This window comes from Corvus brachyrhynchos, unplaced genomic scaffold (assembly GCF_000691975.1).
Source record: "Corvus brachyrhynchos isolate BGI_N302 unplaced genomic scaffold, ASM69197v1 scaffold325, whole genome shotgun sequence".
NCBI classification, from domain to species: domain Eukaryota; kingdom Metazoa; phylum Chordata; class Aves; order Passeriformes; family Corvidae; genus Corvus; species Corvus brachyrhynchos.
Window position 1 is genome coordinate 648,428 of NW_008238356.1, and position 17,035 is coordinate 665,462.

Here is a 17,035-nt window from a genome sequence, read left to right on the forward strand (position 1 = left end):
AAAGTGAGATTTGTACACGTGTGGACTCATTTTCCTTTTAACTGCACTCCAAGGAAAAGTGAGGAACTATTTCCTGTCATCCCGTTTTTGTATCTCACAAATGGATTCATTTGTGACTTCATAAGCAAAGCTAGATGGTGGTCACAACAGACACAGAAAGTGCTAAGTGTTTTCATTATTTAAAAAAAACCCCTGCTATTCCCAGCTCCATCTGGGCTAAGTGATCTTCTGAAATGTGACTGCCAGTAACGGGGAGATACCATCACATTACATGTGGCAAGCATCCTGTCCCCCTTGAGTGAAACTGTCATTCCTGTAAGCAAACATTTGACCAAATTTAATCCCAGATAGATATGGGAGTATCCTCATGAAAGGAGTACTGGCTTAAAAGTAAGACAACAGATGAAAACCAGGATCAGTGTGCTGGGACTTTGTGGGGACTGATACTTGTGGGGTGACAAAGTGGATATGTGCAATATGGGAAAATGAGTTACAGCAAACCTCTGGTATTGCATATTTTTTAGAACATTTGGTTTGTAAGTAATGGGTTCTCTGACTCTGGAAATATTTTTCACCAGCTCTTACTTCTTTAGAGGGGCCTTGTAACTCTATAACTGCTGGAAGAATATAGGAAAACAGTTATATGGAATGGTGTGGAGTGCAGTAGGTCTCCAAACTCAACCCCCCTGCCCAAAGCAGGCTTAGCTGTGGGGTCAGACATGGTTGCTCAGGGCTTTGTGTCACTGGGGTTTGAATTCCATGAAAGACAGAGATGGTACAGCCTTTCCAAGCAGCCTGTCCTAGTGTTCTAGCTGAAAACTCTTCTGTTTCTACTTGTGGCAGCTATTGTCAAAAAAGCCTAGCCCCTGGTAACCTCCCTGTAGGCAGAGCAGAACCTCAAAGCTGCCCTCCTCCAGTCCAGCTTGCTGCACTTCCTCACAGCCTCTGTTGAAGTCTTGCTCATGCACAACCAGGCTCTCGCCTCATCCACAAATGCAATCATTTTATCACAGATGATCATCCATCAGATTAGGCATCACTTAGCCAATCTCCATCTTCTGCCTTGTGTGCTGGTACTTGCCTAAGAGTTCTTGCTTCACATATGCTTTCCCCAGGGACTGAAAATGAGGCAATCAGCCTGTAGTTCCTCAGATTGTTCCTCAGATTTGCCCTTCCTTTAGGATGGGTACAGCATTTGTTTTACCTTGGCCATTCAAGGCCTTCCCCGGTCTCTTATGACCTTTCAGAGCTGAAGGAGAACAGCCTTTGGAGGATACTGAATAGCATCCTCAGCACCTTTGGTGCAGACAAACTGGGCTCACAGGCATGGGTATGTTGACGGCTCACTTGAAAGCCACCAAGTACCTCATAATCTGTCACTAAATCACTGCCCTCCCTCGAGCAGCTGGTTCAAATATGCTGTTAACCTCCACTGGCTGTAAAGCAACTGGTGACTGAAGCACCTCGGACGGAGCTAGGTGAAGTGTTCTGATACTTTGATTGTCGTTCTCTTCTGCTGCAACTGTCACTTTCCAGTGTTTTCTGCTCTTAGTGTACTTCTAATTTTTTGAGAGACTGTTCCAGTCGGTATCATCCATCTTAGGATGGTGAAAGTAGCCTTGTGGAGGATTTTCCCACATTTAAAAGATTTCCATGTGTGACTATATTAATGCTAGAAAGATGCTCAGTTGATGGAAATAGGTTTGTGCTCTCATAGTTTCATGCAAATTAACTGAAGTACATGAATTACAGCTCAGCCTGCCAGATTTAGAATTTTCTGAGGATTCCTAAGGCTGCTAGTAAAAATTCAACCTTCAAGGGTCAAGAAGGGCAAAAGTACTCTATATTGACTGCAGATTTTGATGCATTAGTAGGTAAAAGCAATGTGATTTCCCAAATAAATCCTAGCAGAATGTAGTTCGCAAAGTAAAAGGCAGACATGCAAAAGCAATTACTTTTAAGAGGGTTTGAGATGCTGAATTTACTAAAAAACTAAGCTAAAAAATAGCTACCATGGTGAGAAACAGTCACCCCTCACATGCAAGATCTAATCCATCTGAAAGTAGTTTCCCTGAAACTTCAGTTACACAAGCAGGCAGAAAAGTTTAAAAGCAGCAAAGAAAAATGCTTTGAGTAGTTGCTGTGAAAACAAAGTGAAGTTTCTCTTTGGCCCTTCTGATTTTGATCATTTGAAGAGAACAAGAGCTCTCCAAAGGTCTGTTGCCCTAGGGAGCAGGGGCATTATCTCAGTGAAATATTTTGTTTGCTGTTTCCTGGCATGGCAGCTATTTAAATTAAAGTTAGTGGGGAGGAAGGAAGAAGAGAGGGACGGAAGAGCATGTGTGGTACTCGTATTTAGCCTTCTATTAGAAGTGCTTGAAGAAGATATAAATTAATTGTGTAGTCTGGATATTTTTTAATTGGTCTCTCATTGCTGTCTGATTGCTGTAAAGGATTTATATATCTCACAGGCCACAGCTGCTCTGTGCTACAGTGCCACAGCCACACCAGAAAGAATAAATGCTTTTGGTCTCACTGTCCCAATAGAGGTTCACCTGAGTTTGCTCTGATGTAAAAGCAAATCCCCTCTCCTCTTGGGGGCTCCTGTAGCAACAGGAATTGAGTGTGCCAGGATGCAAGGCTTACAAGTGTGTCATATGCTAAGTCTTAAGAGCACCTCCTTGCTCTGCATGCCCACCAAAGACATGCCATGCAGGTAACATCACTGCTTGGTATGTTGTTAAAAATGGGTTTGCTATTTTTGCAGAACTTTAAAACGCATAAAGGGTGGCTTGGACTAACTCAAAATTAAGGTCAACAGCATTTCAACTCCTGCTGTAGATGAGGTATTACAAAATCATCCTAATAATCTAGTAGTTCAAAGAGATAATTAAGATTTAACTGCCTGGAGAAAGTAACATGCTTAATTACCAACAGTCTGTTGTTAAATGAGATTTGAGCCATACCTACAGACATGTGTTGTGCACTCTTCCAGTAGATTTTCCATACTAATGTGATTTCACATCAACACTGGGAAAGCTCTACTTCCAGCATCACTAATGCAATTCACACTAGTTGGTAAATTACACTCTGAAGCCTTATGACCATTTCTGCTTCCCACCCCCATGTGTAGCAAAGGCAGGTTGTCTGAAAGGAAGAGAGAGAAAGGGTTTTGATTGTAGACAAACTAGCTTCATCAAAGATACTGAAGATTTTAGTAACTAAACATCTTCTGCTAAAAGATTCCTGAAATGTTACTTGTTTAGATGAGAGAACAAAGTGGGCTCATGTCCCTGAAAAATAAAAAAAAACAAAGATGGGCAAGATTAATATGTTTTCATGGTACAGAATAAAATACAATTAGTTGTATGTGACTAGATCTCCTTGGAGGCCTAGGTTCCCAAGTAGAGAGGAAATATTTAAAAAAAAATATAGCTAGATCTGTATCCGTTCAGAAAACATTCCAGCATCCTGTCTTGGAGTATGTGACATGGATTTTAAAAGATGGCATCTGCTCAAGGCCCATCCTGATGTGTTCTTCTTAGTGGAATTCTGTTCATCTTTTACACAACTTAGTGGTTTTTTTAGGAAACTTAGAAAACTTACGGGTTTTTGAAGAAAACAGTATCTTTTTAAATATACTGGTTTACTTCAAGGATTTGGTTGTGTTCTTACCTTTTTCTTGTCAAGCTCTATTATAGATGTAGAAGACAGACAAACTAAAACAAATACTGGCAGATCCTAGAAAAATGTAACCATGTTTAAGACCCCCACAGAAAAGCTCAGTTTGAGAGGCACAGTATTTAAATGAGGGCACTGAATAGTTCCCTGTTTGAAGATACTGTGCATTAGGCAAAGCAAATATGGGAGACAATGGTGCAAACACAAACATCTGTATTAAGTTCTGTCTGATTGAGAAAAGGGAGGGGAAAGAAAAAAAGGAAGGGGGAAAAAAAGAGGAAGGCAAAGGAAGGGGGAACCAAGAAGAAAAAAAATCCAAACTTATCTGTATGCAAAGAGTAAGAAACTGACTCATTTCAGCTAAAACCCAGAAAAATTAGGATGCTTATTCCAGAAAGATATAGTAGTATCTTGAAATAACTTGACAGATCAGATTAGTTAGATTATTAAAACCTGAGTAAGTATATCTGTAAAAAGTTGGCTGGCTTGATTTCAAATAAAGAACATCACCTAAAGGTTATTGCTTTTTATGTCTACTAAGTCACCTGGAAGGCTGTTGTCTGTCAAAAGCAGATTACTGTTAATTTATCACACTGTAGTCTAGGGCATTAAAATGAACTAAAATGATCCCTTGAAAAGAAGATAATTTGAAAACTATGGAAAGTGATCTAGATTATTGAAATGTTAAGCCAAGGATGAATAGTATTGCTAACTGGAATTGGGAAGCCATTTTACATACAAAATTTTCCTTATTTTAGTTGACTGAAGAGGTACTCACTACAATATTAGCTCTTCTATTTATTCTGTGACTAAAAGAAAACCATCACTATAACTTTCAATAAAAGAAGATGTAAATTGAAAAAGTGAAGTATTGCGACAGAAGGAACATTAAATCATGTTTATTATTTTTAACAACTGCTGCAGCAATTGAGAGCTGGAGAAAGCCCTGAATCTGGAGGAAGGGATTAAATCCTCCTGATCAGCACAGTACACGTACATTGAAGCAGATGACCTCTTCTTTCATTTTTATCTTGTAGTGCATTCATGTTATGACCTAGGTCAATTTTTAATTGTCAGACCACTTGAAAATGCACCAAGTAATGGTGATCTGACCGGTGACCTTGATTATAACTGCAGTGTTCACCTTGTAGGTTTTCTGTCTTTTTTTCTTGTGGTCAATAGGAAGGAGCAAGAGCTGAACACATGCTCCTTGTCAAACCAAACCTCAGGCATGCAGGAGATGAAAGCACAAGTATTAGGTTTCTGGGATCAAATCAGCCTTTGATCCTAAAGGCTGGTGATCCTTACATCATCCTTATCCGTAGTGATACAGGATACCTTGTTACCACAGTTACCATCCGTAAACCAATTGAATTGTTGTTATTAATGCCACTCAAAATGCTTATGTGTTAAGGGGGGACTGAACTAGAGCAGTGTCTTCAATGCACTGAGCTCTTCTGGAAAGCTCTGCTATGGAAAATTAAATGATGTTAGGGGACTTTGAATAGCATACATGGTACTTCAGCAATGATTTCAGTGGCTACTCATTGCTTCCTAGCAATGGTGGTGAGCTGAACTGAGAAACTGAACCAGCTTTAAACCACAGAAAAAATAAAGAAAGAAAAGGAAAAAGGAGGGTTATTCAGTTGGCAGAATGCAAACCTGTTTCCTTCCTAGCTGCCCACAGGATGACAGGATCACGGTGTGAAGGCTGGTGTAAACAGGGTATGACTTGGGCAGCACCATAGCTGAACCCAGCATCACAGCTTTGATTTCTCCTGCTCTGTCCTCTATCCGAGTACAGTCCATCTTGGCACAGGTCTGTGTGTTGCCTTCTTCCCTGATTTGGAACCTGAAGGTGATCAGAGTAAATCAGCAGTAGAGCATCGCTGTATTCAGCATGTGTGGTTGAAAGGGTCATGTACTTTTTTTTAATTTTTTGTTATTCCTGGCAAGTGCCCAGCATCTTCAGCACAGCATTATGATTAGCTTGTTGCTGCATTATCAGTGAAGCCTTTTTCTTTCATGTTCACTTATGTTAGTGTTAGACTTCTACTCCAGTTTTCTAAATATCTAGTAGAAAAGTGAAACAAGTTATGAAAAAAACTGCTGACGTCAGTAAGGAATGTAATCTAGATCTTGTTTTATTGGGGCCACAAAGTTGCTTGATTCAAGAATGATTATTATTTTGGCTAAGTTTCTTAGCACATTCAGTGAAATAATAATGCTGCAAAATGTGGAATATGTCAAGATTATCTTGTCATCTTAAGGATGTTCTCTGATCCAACATCTCTGTACACTTTTAAGTTTAATCAGCAAGAAAGGAAACCTAACCAGAGGAACAGGCAGCAGCCAGCATCCTTTAGTCAAAGACATCAGGGAACTAACAAGCTTTAAGGATGTAGAAAATCAAGCTGTTGTTTTATGTCAGTAGAACAGATAGCAGATAGCAACCTTACTCAAGGACAACCTGGAAATATCAAGCTTTAAGAATGTAGTAAATCAAGATTTTGATTGCTAACTTGGCAGAATACTCAAGGTCCGTGTATTGGACCTTGAATGAACTATGTTCATTTTAATACTAAAAATCGTGCCTACAAGTAGAAAAAAAGACCCCTGGCCAGGTGAAGACTCTTCCCCTGAATGTGTGTAGAAGTTAGCTGGGATTATGTAACTTGTATGGAAATTACTAACCAAGCATAACAGAGGGGCTATACTTGGCAAGTTACTAACTCTGAACTTCTGTGTATAAATAATGGCAAGGAGGGTCTGGAGGAGTGTGCTTGATTTGTGTCACACTACTAAGCATCCAGGCTTGCACAGATGTGGAATAAACAATCAATGTCTCTCTCAAGTGTGTGATTATTGGCTTGTTGCACGCTGGGTAATGAATCTGATTTTGCGGACAGCACTAATGTACATCAGATTGCTTTCTTTACTCATTATAGTGGTGAAAGTGTTTTTTCTTTATGTGTACTTGCAATACCATTAATTAATCCAATAATTTCCCTTGGCATGTTCAGTACTTGCTCAGGAAATACAGAGTTCTTTCCATGAAAACGTCTTCCTAGAACATTTAAATTCTGTATCTCTTCTCTAGTCAGTTTTAGAGAGGTGGGTATTTTTGTAGTTTACTTTTCCCAGAAGAAATTCTTCCTTCTCTTATGGAAAATGTATGCTTAACAGCAATGCTCTTTTACTTTTCCTTCTGTACAAGGAAGACACAGTGAGCCTGCACAGAATCTCTCTTGACTCCATCTGAATAGTAATACCTGAAGCAGCTGATCAAGCAGCATCTTCACTATCTATAGTAGCAGTATTACTAACAACAGAAATACAGACAGGCATTCACTGTATTACAAAAATGACTAAGTACAGAGCAGGCTGAGATATGCACGTAAAGATGCTCTAACTGTCAAGTAGATTTCAAGCAATTGAGTCAGCACTCCATCCAGTGCACAGAACATTTTACTGTTTATCATTACTTTTTCAGTCTTTTTGAACTAGCAGTTCTGGTCTCATAGAAGCTAATCATGTACATTGTCTTTAGATGCAAATTCTTAAAATCTGCTTTCTTTCTGCTACAAATATAGCATGACTTCCTGGAAATTCCCAGGACTATATGCAGTGAAGTTCAACTTTGTTGTAGCTTGTGTAAAGGTGGTAGAGGACAACAGTCTGCAAGACCATTCTTGTAGAAAAGCCAAAAGGTGGGGAAAACGGGCTATTTCCCTCAACTGCCTTCACTAACAGGCTTTAATTACCTGTTAATATGAAAGTCTCTGAAAACTCCCTGAACAACTTTCAGGTGGTTTTGAAGGCAGGGGTTGGCAAAAATGGGATCAAATTGCAGATAAAACAGCTTGCCTTCCTAGCTGTTTGCATGATCAACAGTCAGCAGTTCTTTATGTTAATGTCTAAGTAGGAGAAACTTCAGGACAAACGACCTTTGCAAGAAACTCATGCTGCAATTACAGCAACAGTTCACAAATACAAAAATTTAGTCTGTTTTGCCATTTGCTAACGCTTGTCATGAATTCCACTGTCATCTCAGGAATGAGATATCTGACAGTAACTATGCATGACAAACCTGAATTGATAAATTGATGAGGAAATAATATCATCCTTCACAGTGTTCTCTGCCAAACTAAGCAAGGGCCTAATGGGAATTAAAATCAAATGCACCAGTTAAAAACAAACACAGACACATGAATAAATGACCATATGGAGGTAATGTAGGTCTTATCTCAGCCACAGCTTCAGTCATGTGTGGAAAACTACAGTAAAATATCTTTGGCCTTCATCATTAGGAGTTATTTGTGGTATTTTCAGAGGGACTTTAATTGTACAGAGAGACAATATCATTTAAAAAAATAATTTTATTTTTTCCATACTTAGTGTTAAAATAATTTGGAATGCAAGTTGACCTTGACAGAAAGCAGAAACCAGCAGTTCCATCAGTAACATGTCTAAATTCCATTTAGACACTACTGCAGCTAAGTTTTGAGAAACTTGAGTGATTTTGGATCCAAAACCTTGACTCCCAATACAGTAAGAAATGTAAAATTACAAGTCTAAATCTCATCAGGCACAAAACTGAAGTTTCCCTGAGAAAATGTAATTACAAACTAGTGTATAAACTTTGTATCACAACATCAAGGGGCTTTAAGAATATGAAAGCAAGATCTGAATTCCTTAATACTCTATGTTGAAGACAAGATTTTCAAGAGGATTAACAATTACATAGAACAGAACTGCAGCAAACAGATCTAAGTAAAATGGTAACAGCTGGCTTTGCATATCCCCTTCTTTTATAGCTTTTAGATAATTTCTAATGCTATATTCCTGAGATCTTTCAATACTCAGTATGAAGCCTGTGCAGTCCAGCTGCTTTTTACTCCACCCCTTCATCTTTCTCTTCCAGCTAGCATTACATTCATGGGAAAAAAATTAAGAATAACCATGAACATCATGCATTTTCTAAGCCTTAAAACAGTTTAGCCAAAGGAAGTCCATTAATTACACCTTCTAGATAATAAATATTCCAAATAGTTGGCTTTTGAAAAACTGCTGTCTTGATTTTGTACCTAAAGCTCCAAGTCTCAGTGTGCCACAAGGCGTACTCGAGACATGTCTTTTCTCCCCCTTGTCCATGGACAAGGGAGGGCATCAGCACCACCACACCAACACGGTGAGAGTCATTATAGCCATCATCAGCATCCCCACCATGGCTGTAACATGTTAAAGGACATCACAGTATAATATTTGTACCTATGTTTCCTAACAGGAGCATACATTTCAGTTCTTTTGCAGATACAAAGCTTTGTGCCGCAAATACTCTTCCAAGCATTTCACTGCAAAAGGGTCAACATCAGTGTCAAACTTATTAGCAAATAAGTGATGGTTTCGTAGCATCCAGTTCAAGTCTCCTACTCCAAAAACACAGACAGAGCGAATGTGAACTCCACTGCACGGTGGGTAGGGTGCACCTTTGGACACATCACCTTCAAAGTACTGCCACTTGACAAACCTGGCCAGTGCATTCATATCAGAAACGTCGTACTTGTCACTGGAAGAAAAAGCACCTGGGACTTCAGGGATTCTCTGAATTGTTGCCCACAGGTACTCATCTGGGCTGTAAGTATCTTTCGCCCACTCAATGAACTTAAGTATTTTGCTGTTTTCTAATACATATTCTACAAAGCTTCTGCTAACTACAAAATAGGCACTGCCAGAAAAAACTGGAGTATTGAGAGGTGGTAGTTGTTTGTCTATGCCTGTGTTCTTTATTTTACCATCAATAATCTCATGGTGTTTTTTCCACCTTACTTCTTTATAAACAGGCATTTTTTCTGTTTCCAAGCTATTTTCACCCTTAAGGGCTTTTAATTTCTCTACTATTTCCTGGTTGGTCTTTATAGGAAAGTCCATGCCACATAGGTTTATTAGGTATCTCCAGTTTGAACTTCTTCTGTAGAGATCTTTCATGCAGTTAATGTCTGCCTGCACTCTGCTCCATGAAGCATATACCACACTCTCTAACTGGCTGGAAATAAAGACATTATCAAAACATGAGACTATTCCCTTCACAGCAGCAAAAAAGGATTCTGGAGACTTTTTGTCTACATGAATGCAGTAAAAATTCTGTGGAGCATAGATTGATCTTAGAAGTCTATCAAGCATCTCAATTTTGTGATAAACCACTATTGAGTAAGCAATTGGAAATTCTGCTTCTTCATTGCTGAGAGGTTCCATAATGTATTTCCTAGTCTTGGTGAAGGAGGCACAGTCAGAAGTCATGTTAATATAATCATCTGTCGTTAGTCTGGGGCGTTTCTTAAATGACACTGATAATACCTCAAGCTGTACCTTTTGCATTTCTTCTATATCTCCCTCAATAATCTTGGTGCAGTTAACATTGCTAATAGGATCTTCTTTTGTTAGCTCCAGATGTCTCCGATTTATGAAGTCTTCTTTCTGGTTAACTTTCAAAACTGAAATTATTACTAAAATAAGAGTTAGACCCAAGAAAAGCCTGAAACGCAAGTTGTGACAAAACCGTAATTTCCTCTTCAGCATTTCAAATACCAGGCAGCTTTGCAGGGCTAAAAAAAAAAACGTCCTCCTCTCTGTTCATATGAGCTTCAACAACTTCAGAAAAAAAGTCTCTGTTTTCTCAGGAATTTGGCAAGTTTTTCAGGGAAATGGAAGGAAAAATCCTAAAATAAAATGGAATATGACTGTCATTCACAGACTAAAAAGTTTCTTTAAAAAAATCAGTGATTAATAATTACATTGTTATTTAGAGACAGTAAAAAGCTGAACGGTTCAGCCAAAAATATTCTGTTGAAAATTAAAATTTAACAAATAAAATTTTTCTAGAAAAAGACCGGGAGAAGCAGACAATTTTAATGAAACACTTTCCACAGTAGTAATGCTACAAACTGAAGTTCAATAAGAAAACTGAGCTGATTCAGCATCTAGAAAAAAACTGAAGTCAGATACACTACTGAGAAGCAAGTATTTCTTGCTAATTCATGCTTCAGAGTTTGACAAGAATGTTTAATACTCACTTCAGGGTTGACGTAGATTTATCACTAAAACTTACCACTCACTTCCTGAATGGTAGTCATGCTTTAGTTCTCACTGGCAAAGAAGTTCCTGCAGCCTTTCAAGATTTTTATGTGAGATAGTCTCTTCATCCTGCACATGAGCTTCTTAGAAATACCTCCAGGAAAGAGCTGATGAGAAGGGCGAGAAAAAAACGTTGTTATAGCAGGGCACCTCAATTTTCAGAATTTTGAGAAAAGCTGTTACTGAATTGCTGAAACAGCTTTATAAGGTAAGAGGCAATCTCAAGCTGATTTGTATCAAGTCACACAAGTGCACAAATCTAAGTGCACAGCAGTGTTGTATTACCATCATTTAAACACACTTGTTTTTACAATTCAGCAATTGCTTTTATGTGGAGATATGCTGCAAGGCTGGATTGCAAAAAGATTTCTAGCCAATTTTATTTTCTACTTTACTTCACAGGCACTAGATAGTCTTTGTTTGTTAGTTCTGCTACTCTCTAAGCACCTTTTTTCTGTTTCAGTACTCTGTGAACAGAATCACTGCAGTTATACAGTGGCTACAGCTGTACCTATTGAGAAAACTGCAGTCTAGAACTGTATTGCAGAACTGGGTGTCTTTTCTTTTTGGAAGTACTATCTCATGCAGGTAAATTGATCAAGAACAGATATCCTTAAATAACTTACATTGCTACTCAAGTGCCATTTCTAATCATGAATGCACTGCCTAATAATTCAGTGCAGGTTTGAATTTCAAACCAGCCCCTAATTGCAAAAGCCCACACAGTTTATGTGTCTTCCAAATGTGAATCTGTAAGTTTATGAAATATCAGATATTTGAGAGAGATAAGGCTCCTCACATTTTTACTACTTTCAAGAAAAAGAACAGTGCCTCAGAATAACTTTTTTAATAGCTCTAAGAATAACAGCTACTCAGAAAAACTGGTAAGAAACTCTGTTTAAGAAAAATAAGTGTGTACTGTGTCCACTCCTGGGTTTTGCCATAGGCTGTTCTGCTAAGAATTTCCTTTTTCCCCCCTATTTTCTTTAAGCTACCCCAGTACAATTTTAGGTTTTAATTCCTAAACTGTGGCTCTTAACCTGCTACTTGCAGATTTCAGAACAGGTGCATTTAAGAAACTGAGACATGGCATTACAGAGTTTTTTGTTAGTAATGCTGCCTGGGATGCACTATACATTGGGTCCACCACTTTGCCCTTGGCACTGCAGACTGACTGGGGGAATGTAGCACGTGGGGGGAAGGTGTGGATCACTGCACAAATGTCTAGCACAGGTATGAACATCAGCAATTTTTTAAGGAAGTACTGTAGTCAAATATTTTGTATTTCTATCCAACAGCAGGCAGAGACCACTAACTAGACACAAATTTGTGACTAACAGCATTATATAAATATCTTATTTACTCTAAAGTGTACTTTGTTTCCAGAATTACAATTGTAATTATTTTATCCTGCTTTTCTGATACATCTTAAGAAAGGTAAACATTTGTTCATAGTATGTTTTAGCTGTACAGTGAAGTCAAACTGGAAGAAAATTTAAATTTTAAAACTTAAGGGAAGTAGCCCAGTGAGCTAGCATGCAATTACAGCTGAAAGCACAGAGAGTTAAATTTTAAGAATGAGGTCTTACACTTTGAATTAAAAAAAAAAATTAAAAGGAAAATTCCAAAACTCTGGCTTTCGGTTTGCAATGTGACATTGAACACAGTAACATAATTTAGAACATGTTTTAACATGCTTTGTAACTTATCACACACTTCTGTGCTTGATGTCCTGCTTGTTTACACTAGTAGATCTAATCCACTAAAAATAATATTCATCATATATTAAATTAACAAAGGAAGGAGACTAGATATGTGATAGTGTCCATTGAGTATATATTTTCATAGGATGAAGCTTACTGGTTAACCTTCAATTACTGTATTCTGCCCACAAACTTAAAAATTAAGACATTTATAGAACTTAAATGTACTTAAGTGTACTTCAAATGCAGTTATATTTGTGATACTTTAGCTCACAGATGTTGGAATTCTTTCTTTCGGCTGTTAGCACTATTATTTTATCCTATTCTTAGTTTTTATAGGAGCACTAGCTTTGAAAAATAACACACACTCAAGAAGATTACCAACCCCTCACTGTTCCAATGGAGGGAGACAGTCTTAATTGAAAGTGACCATTGCAGTCTTCACCTTCTAAAATTTTCAAAGAATAAAGCTTGCTAAGAAGTCTTTCATCCTCCCATTTTAGAATAAAACTTAGCTGAATGCAGGATAAAGAATCCCTTTCAGAAAGGCCTTGTATACCCAGCTGGGTCCAATTCCTCTGTTGTTCAGAGCTCAGAATAATCAGACCTGGCATTTTCATTATACCAAAATGAGAGATCTGCAAACATTTACACATTAACATGGCTCTTATCTTTATGTGGAATTCTTTTCCCTGCAAATTTCTCTCACTGACATGCTGCTTCCTCAGACCGATTTTAACAGTAAATTATTATTTGCTTATACTGGCAATTTCAAAGTCCTAAAACTTGATCATATCCAGTTCACAAAACCTCATCTTTACAGGGTAAGATTTGTTACCTAATAATACACCTAATATACTTAATGAGCCTAGAACACTCATTAATACAGTTTCAGACTGCATTCAGTAAAGCTTTTAACATCAGTAAAGCTTTAGCTCTGCATAGTCTTAGTGTGCACATTAGAGAATTACCTTGTCAGAGGCAGCACTTTGCACTGGAGGGAGGTCTGCACAGCTACACAGAAAATGCTTTTATTTGGCAGCCTACATCTTGCTCTCAACTGAAGTTCAGTTGCAGAAGTTACATATCTGACCCACTTCCTATTTTTTACTGCTTTCTCCTCAAATCAAAACCTCTATTTCTGAAGCAGTCGTTATTGAAAGGGGAAACTTACAGCAGTTGCTGGTAGTTGAGGGAGTTAGTACAAAGGCTGGGTTAGCTGCCCTCTTCCCTGCCAAAATTATTCTTTACTGCTGTACACAAAGGGTATGGTATGACTAAACAAAGCCAAGATAATTTCAGCTTGATTTTTAGCAAACACAAAATCCCACGAGAAACCTACGTTTTCAACACAAAAACCTCCAAAAACCTCCAAATGAACAAACAAAAAGCCAGAAAAACCCCAAAACACCAAACACTTTTACAATAGTATACAACAGCTTGGAGGGAGACCAAAGCTGGTGTGGAGGTTCTGTGCAGACAGGCTGGACTGGATCTGCTGGTCCTACAAATGAGGATGCCTGTGAATGTGCAGAGCTGGCAGAACACCACTACCCCAATAGCTTGGACACCAGCCTCTGGCCACCGGCACAGCACAACCTCTGCGGGTTCACCGCGCCACTGCTCTGGCATCACGATGTGCTGCTGGTGGAAGGAGCAATGCTGCTCCCATCTCTGACACCCACACATTGGGCCAGGAGGAGTGCAACAACTTATCCAACCAGATGGCTTCCAGGGAGCTCTCCAGCCAGTGGGGCCACAAACATGCATTTGCTGGTAAGTCCTAACATTTTACAAAGGCATATCCAGAATGCTTCAAAGCACACACATCCTGTAGTTACTACAATTACCATGCTTCAATTCAGATTCAGTTATGCAGAACATCCATTCTGATGAGGAAGTGATTTTTAAAGCAGTAAGCAGCTTGCATGAACACAAACATGCATAAACACAGACTGTGTGAACTGCAGGGTCATCTGCAAAGATCTGCCAGACACAGTGAAGAATCATTTATTCAGCTTTCCGTGACACCAAGCAGCACAATCTTGAAAGTAGACATGCCTGTAAATAAATCAAAGAACTCATATTTGTTCTGATAGGTAGTCTTGAGTCTTAGTGAAAATGAGAAATGGTCATAAGCTGAGCAGCTGGCTTACCATAAGCCTTTAATGGGACCCTTAATTTTGAAACCATGCGTCAGGGTTTCATGAGGGCACAATTGCCTGCAACTGACAGCACTCTGTAGGAGTAGATGCTTTTCCTTTGGAGGTCCTTAAGAAAATAATAAAAAGGAAAATACACTCCCTTTTTACAGAAAAAAACTCAACACATTTATAGTCTTTTGTTAACTTGGAAGACAGCTTTAAACAAAACTCCACAAGTGACTAGTACTCCTACATCCACCACTACATGGAAATTAAATACTGAGAGTAACTAAAAGTAGACAGCTGTTTTTTCAGAGCTAAATAAAAGAGATGAAAATAAATTCAAACATCCATGTTATTTGAAGATCTTCAATATTCAAATTCAGGTCTTCATATTCAAGTGCTAGGAATCTAAGACACTAAAGTATTTCTGTTTCAAAAATTGAGTAAAACACACTTGAACATACACTCTGTGTAGACTGTAAACTGAAAAGGCAGTAAGTTTTACTAGCCTTTCTAGTACTCTCTTATACTACTGTATCATGTAAATCTTCTGCAGAGTAGTTCAAAGCCTGATTATTACTTTCAATCCTGTCCATCCTTAGAGGCCCCACAGATAGAGCTAAGAGTAAGAAATTTCAACTAAGGAGAGTAAAGGTGTTATGGCAAAGTCATTCAGTGACCAGTTCTGACCTCAGGAAGCCTGCGACTCTTAGTATGGACAAAAATATATGTTTTACTTCAAGGTTACTAACACTGAAAGTACACACAAATCACAAAACAAAAAAATCATGAAATCTTTAAACTGTTAAATGTTGGCCAATTTAACATGCGGTAGAACTGCCCGGTGTTCATCAAGGTAATTTGTACACTTTGGCTCCTTAAGGTAAAATGCACACCTATTTTTTTCGCATTATTCTAAAGTAGGACCTAAAATATTGCCAGGAACAGAGCTGTTGCTGCAGTCCTCACGCCCACATAAAAAATTTTGCTCATTGCTGCCTTGTGACAATGCTGTATTTCAGAATGGGACACACTGGCAGGAAAAGGTAATCTCTAACATCAGAAAGAAGGCAGAAGAAAGAGGCTGGCAAATTTTTGAGTACTTGGATCCCTCTTCAAGCACAACATATAAAATATTCTGTGATTTTCTTTAGCCCTATGGAGAACCCAGCATTTTAAAGCCATACCTACAGTTACAGTTCATCTGTGAGGTAAAGAATCATCAGTGATTCTTCCTGAGATATTCTATCAGAGTTTTCCAAGATGAGGTTTCTGTTTGCTTTATTAAGTTCCTCTAATACCACCACAATTATCCCATGTACAATAATGCTGCACATTGCAAGAAGTGGTGTCTCTGGAGCTATGAAGTAAACCTTATAGTGAAAGTTACTCCAGTTGTAGTACTGGGCATGCTACATTTCTGTGGCACTACCTTTTTTCACCTTTCCTAAGACAGAATTCTTATGTTGCTAAAGTTAGGTGTTTTCCAGTTTCAGGAGCTTATGAACCAGAGTAAGTGGACAAGTTTTGAATTGTGTGGAAATCCAAAGGAAAACTGAGAGGGATTATTAAAAAACCAAAATAAAATCTTTTAATAAGACTAGCAGTGGGTTTTCCAATGTGGAAACAAAATTAGAGAGCAGGATTTTGGTCAGTAAACATAATATTTTCAGCAAATAGAATGTATATCTTTAGCTTGTGTGTTTGTCTGTGCATTTGCTTTATCTTAGAAAAAAAAAGGCAGACTTGGCAAAGGTATTAATCAGGCTTTTTTATCAACTTTTGGCTCTCCTGGCCTCAGGAAGTTAGTATTACTCCAGACAATTCAGATTTCATAGGAAAGGCATTATGCTGATATATACTATAGGCAGAGTAGCTAATCATTGAGGAGAGAAAATATAAGTAGTATTTTTTTTTGTATACACCTACTTTCAAAAGCAATGTAAGTGAACTCCAAATTGAGCTACAAATACTGCACTATTTTTCACAAGGATTTTCAAGCTGAAGTTGATAGACAGAAAAGCTAGATTTGTCCCCTCTTCTCTCACTACCATTTCTGACTCTCATCCTTGCCAACTCTGTGGTCGAATACCTCATATTACATTAAAAATGAAATTTAAAATAGCAAAATCCAAAATGGCAATTCCCTCCTGCTGCCACTCCTTCTCTTTCCCACAAAGAAGTCTACTTTTCTGAGTAACACTGAAAGAAGGCAAAGTGCCAGAGCATAACTGAGTCTCCTGTCAGGCTTCTTTCTCAGTCCTCTCACTCGACCTGGGCCACAGAAAACTATTTACAACCTTCTAAACAGCTTTTTTTTATTCTGACCAAAAAAAAAAAAAGTTTCTTCAGGGTTTTCCTTGTTACAAT

At 38.3% G+C, this 17,035-nt stretch overlaps 1 protein-coding gene across 5 annotated transcripts in view; it reads right to left on the reverse strand.

The window, feature by feature from the left end:
• Nucleotides 1-8,743: 8,743 nt before the first annotated feature.
• GCNT1 (glucosaminyl (N-acetyl) transferase 1, core 2) overlaps nt 8,744-17,035 on the reverse strand; it is an 8,873-nt gene continuing 581 nt past the window's right edge. The window contains exons 2-4 of one of the 5 annotated variants that reach the window (XM_017735485.1): nt 14,369-14,579; nt 10,790-10,922; nt 8,744-10,400 (exon numbers count right to left, since the gene is read on the reverse strand). In XM_017735485.1, coding sequence (XP_017590974.1) covers nt 8,980-10,260 — 1,281 coding nt within the window. In that variant the 5' untranslated portion in view covers nt 10,261-10,400; nt 10,790-10,922; nt 14,369-14,579 and the 3' untranslated portion in view covers nt 8,744-8,979. The other 4 variants (XM_017735484.1, XM_017735486.1, XM_017735483.1 and 1 more) reach the window with 4 other exon arrangements.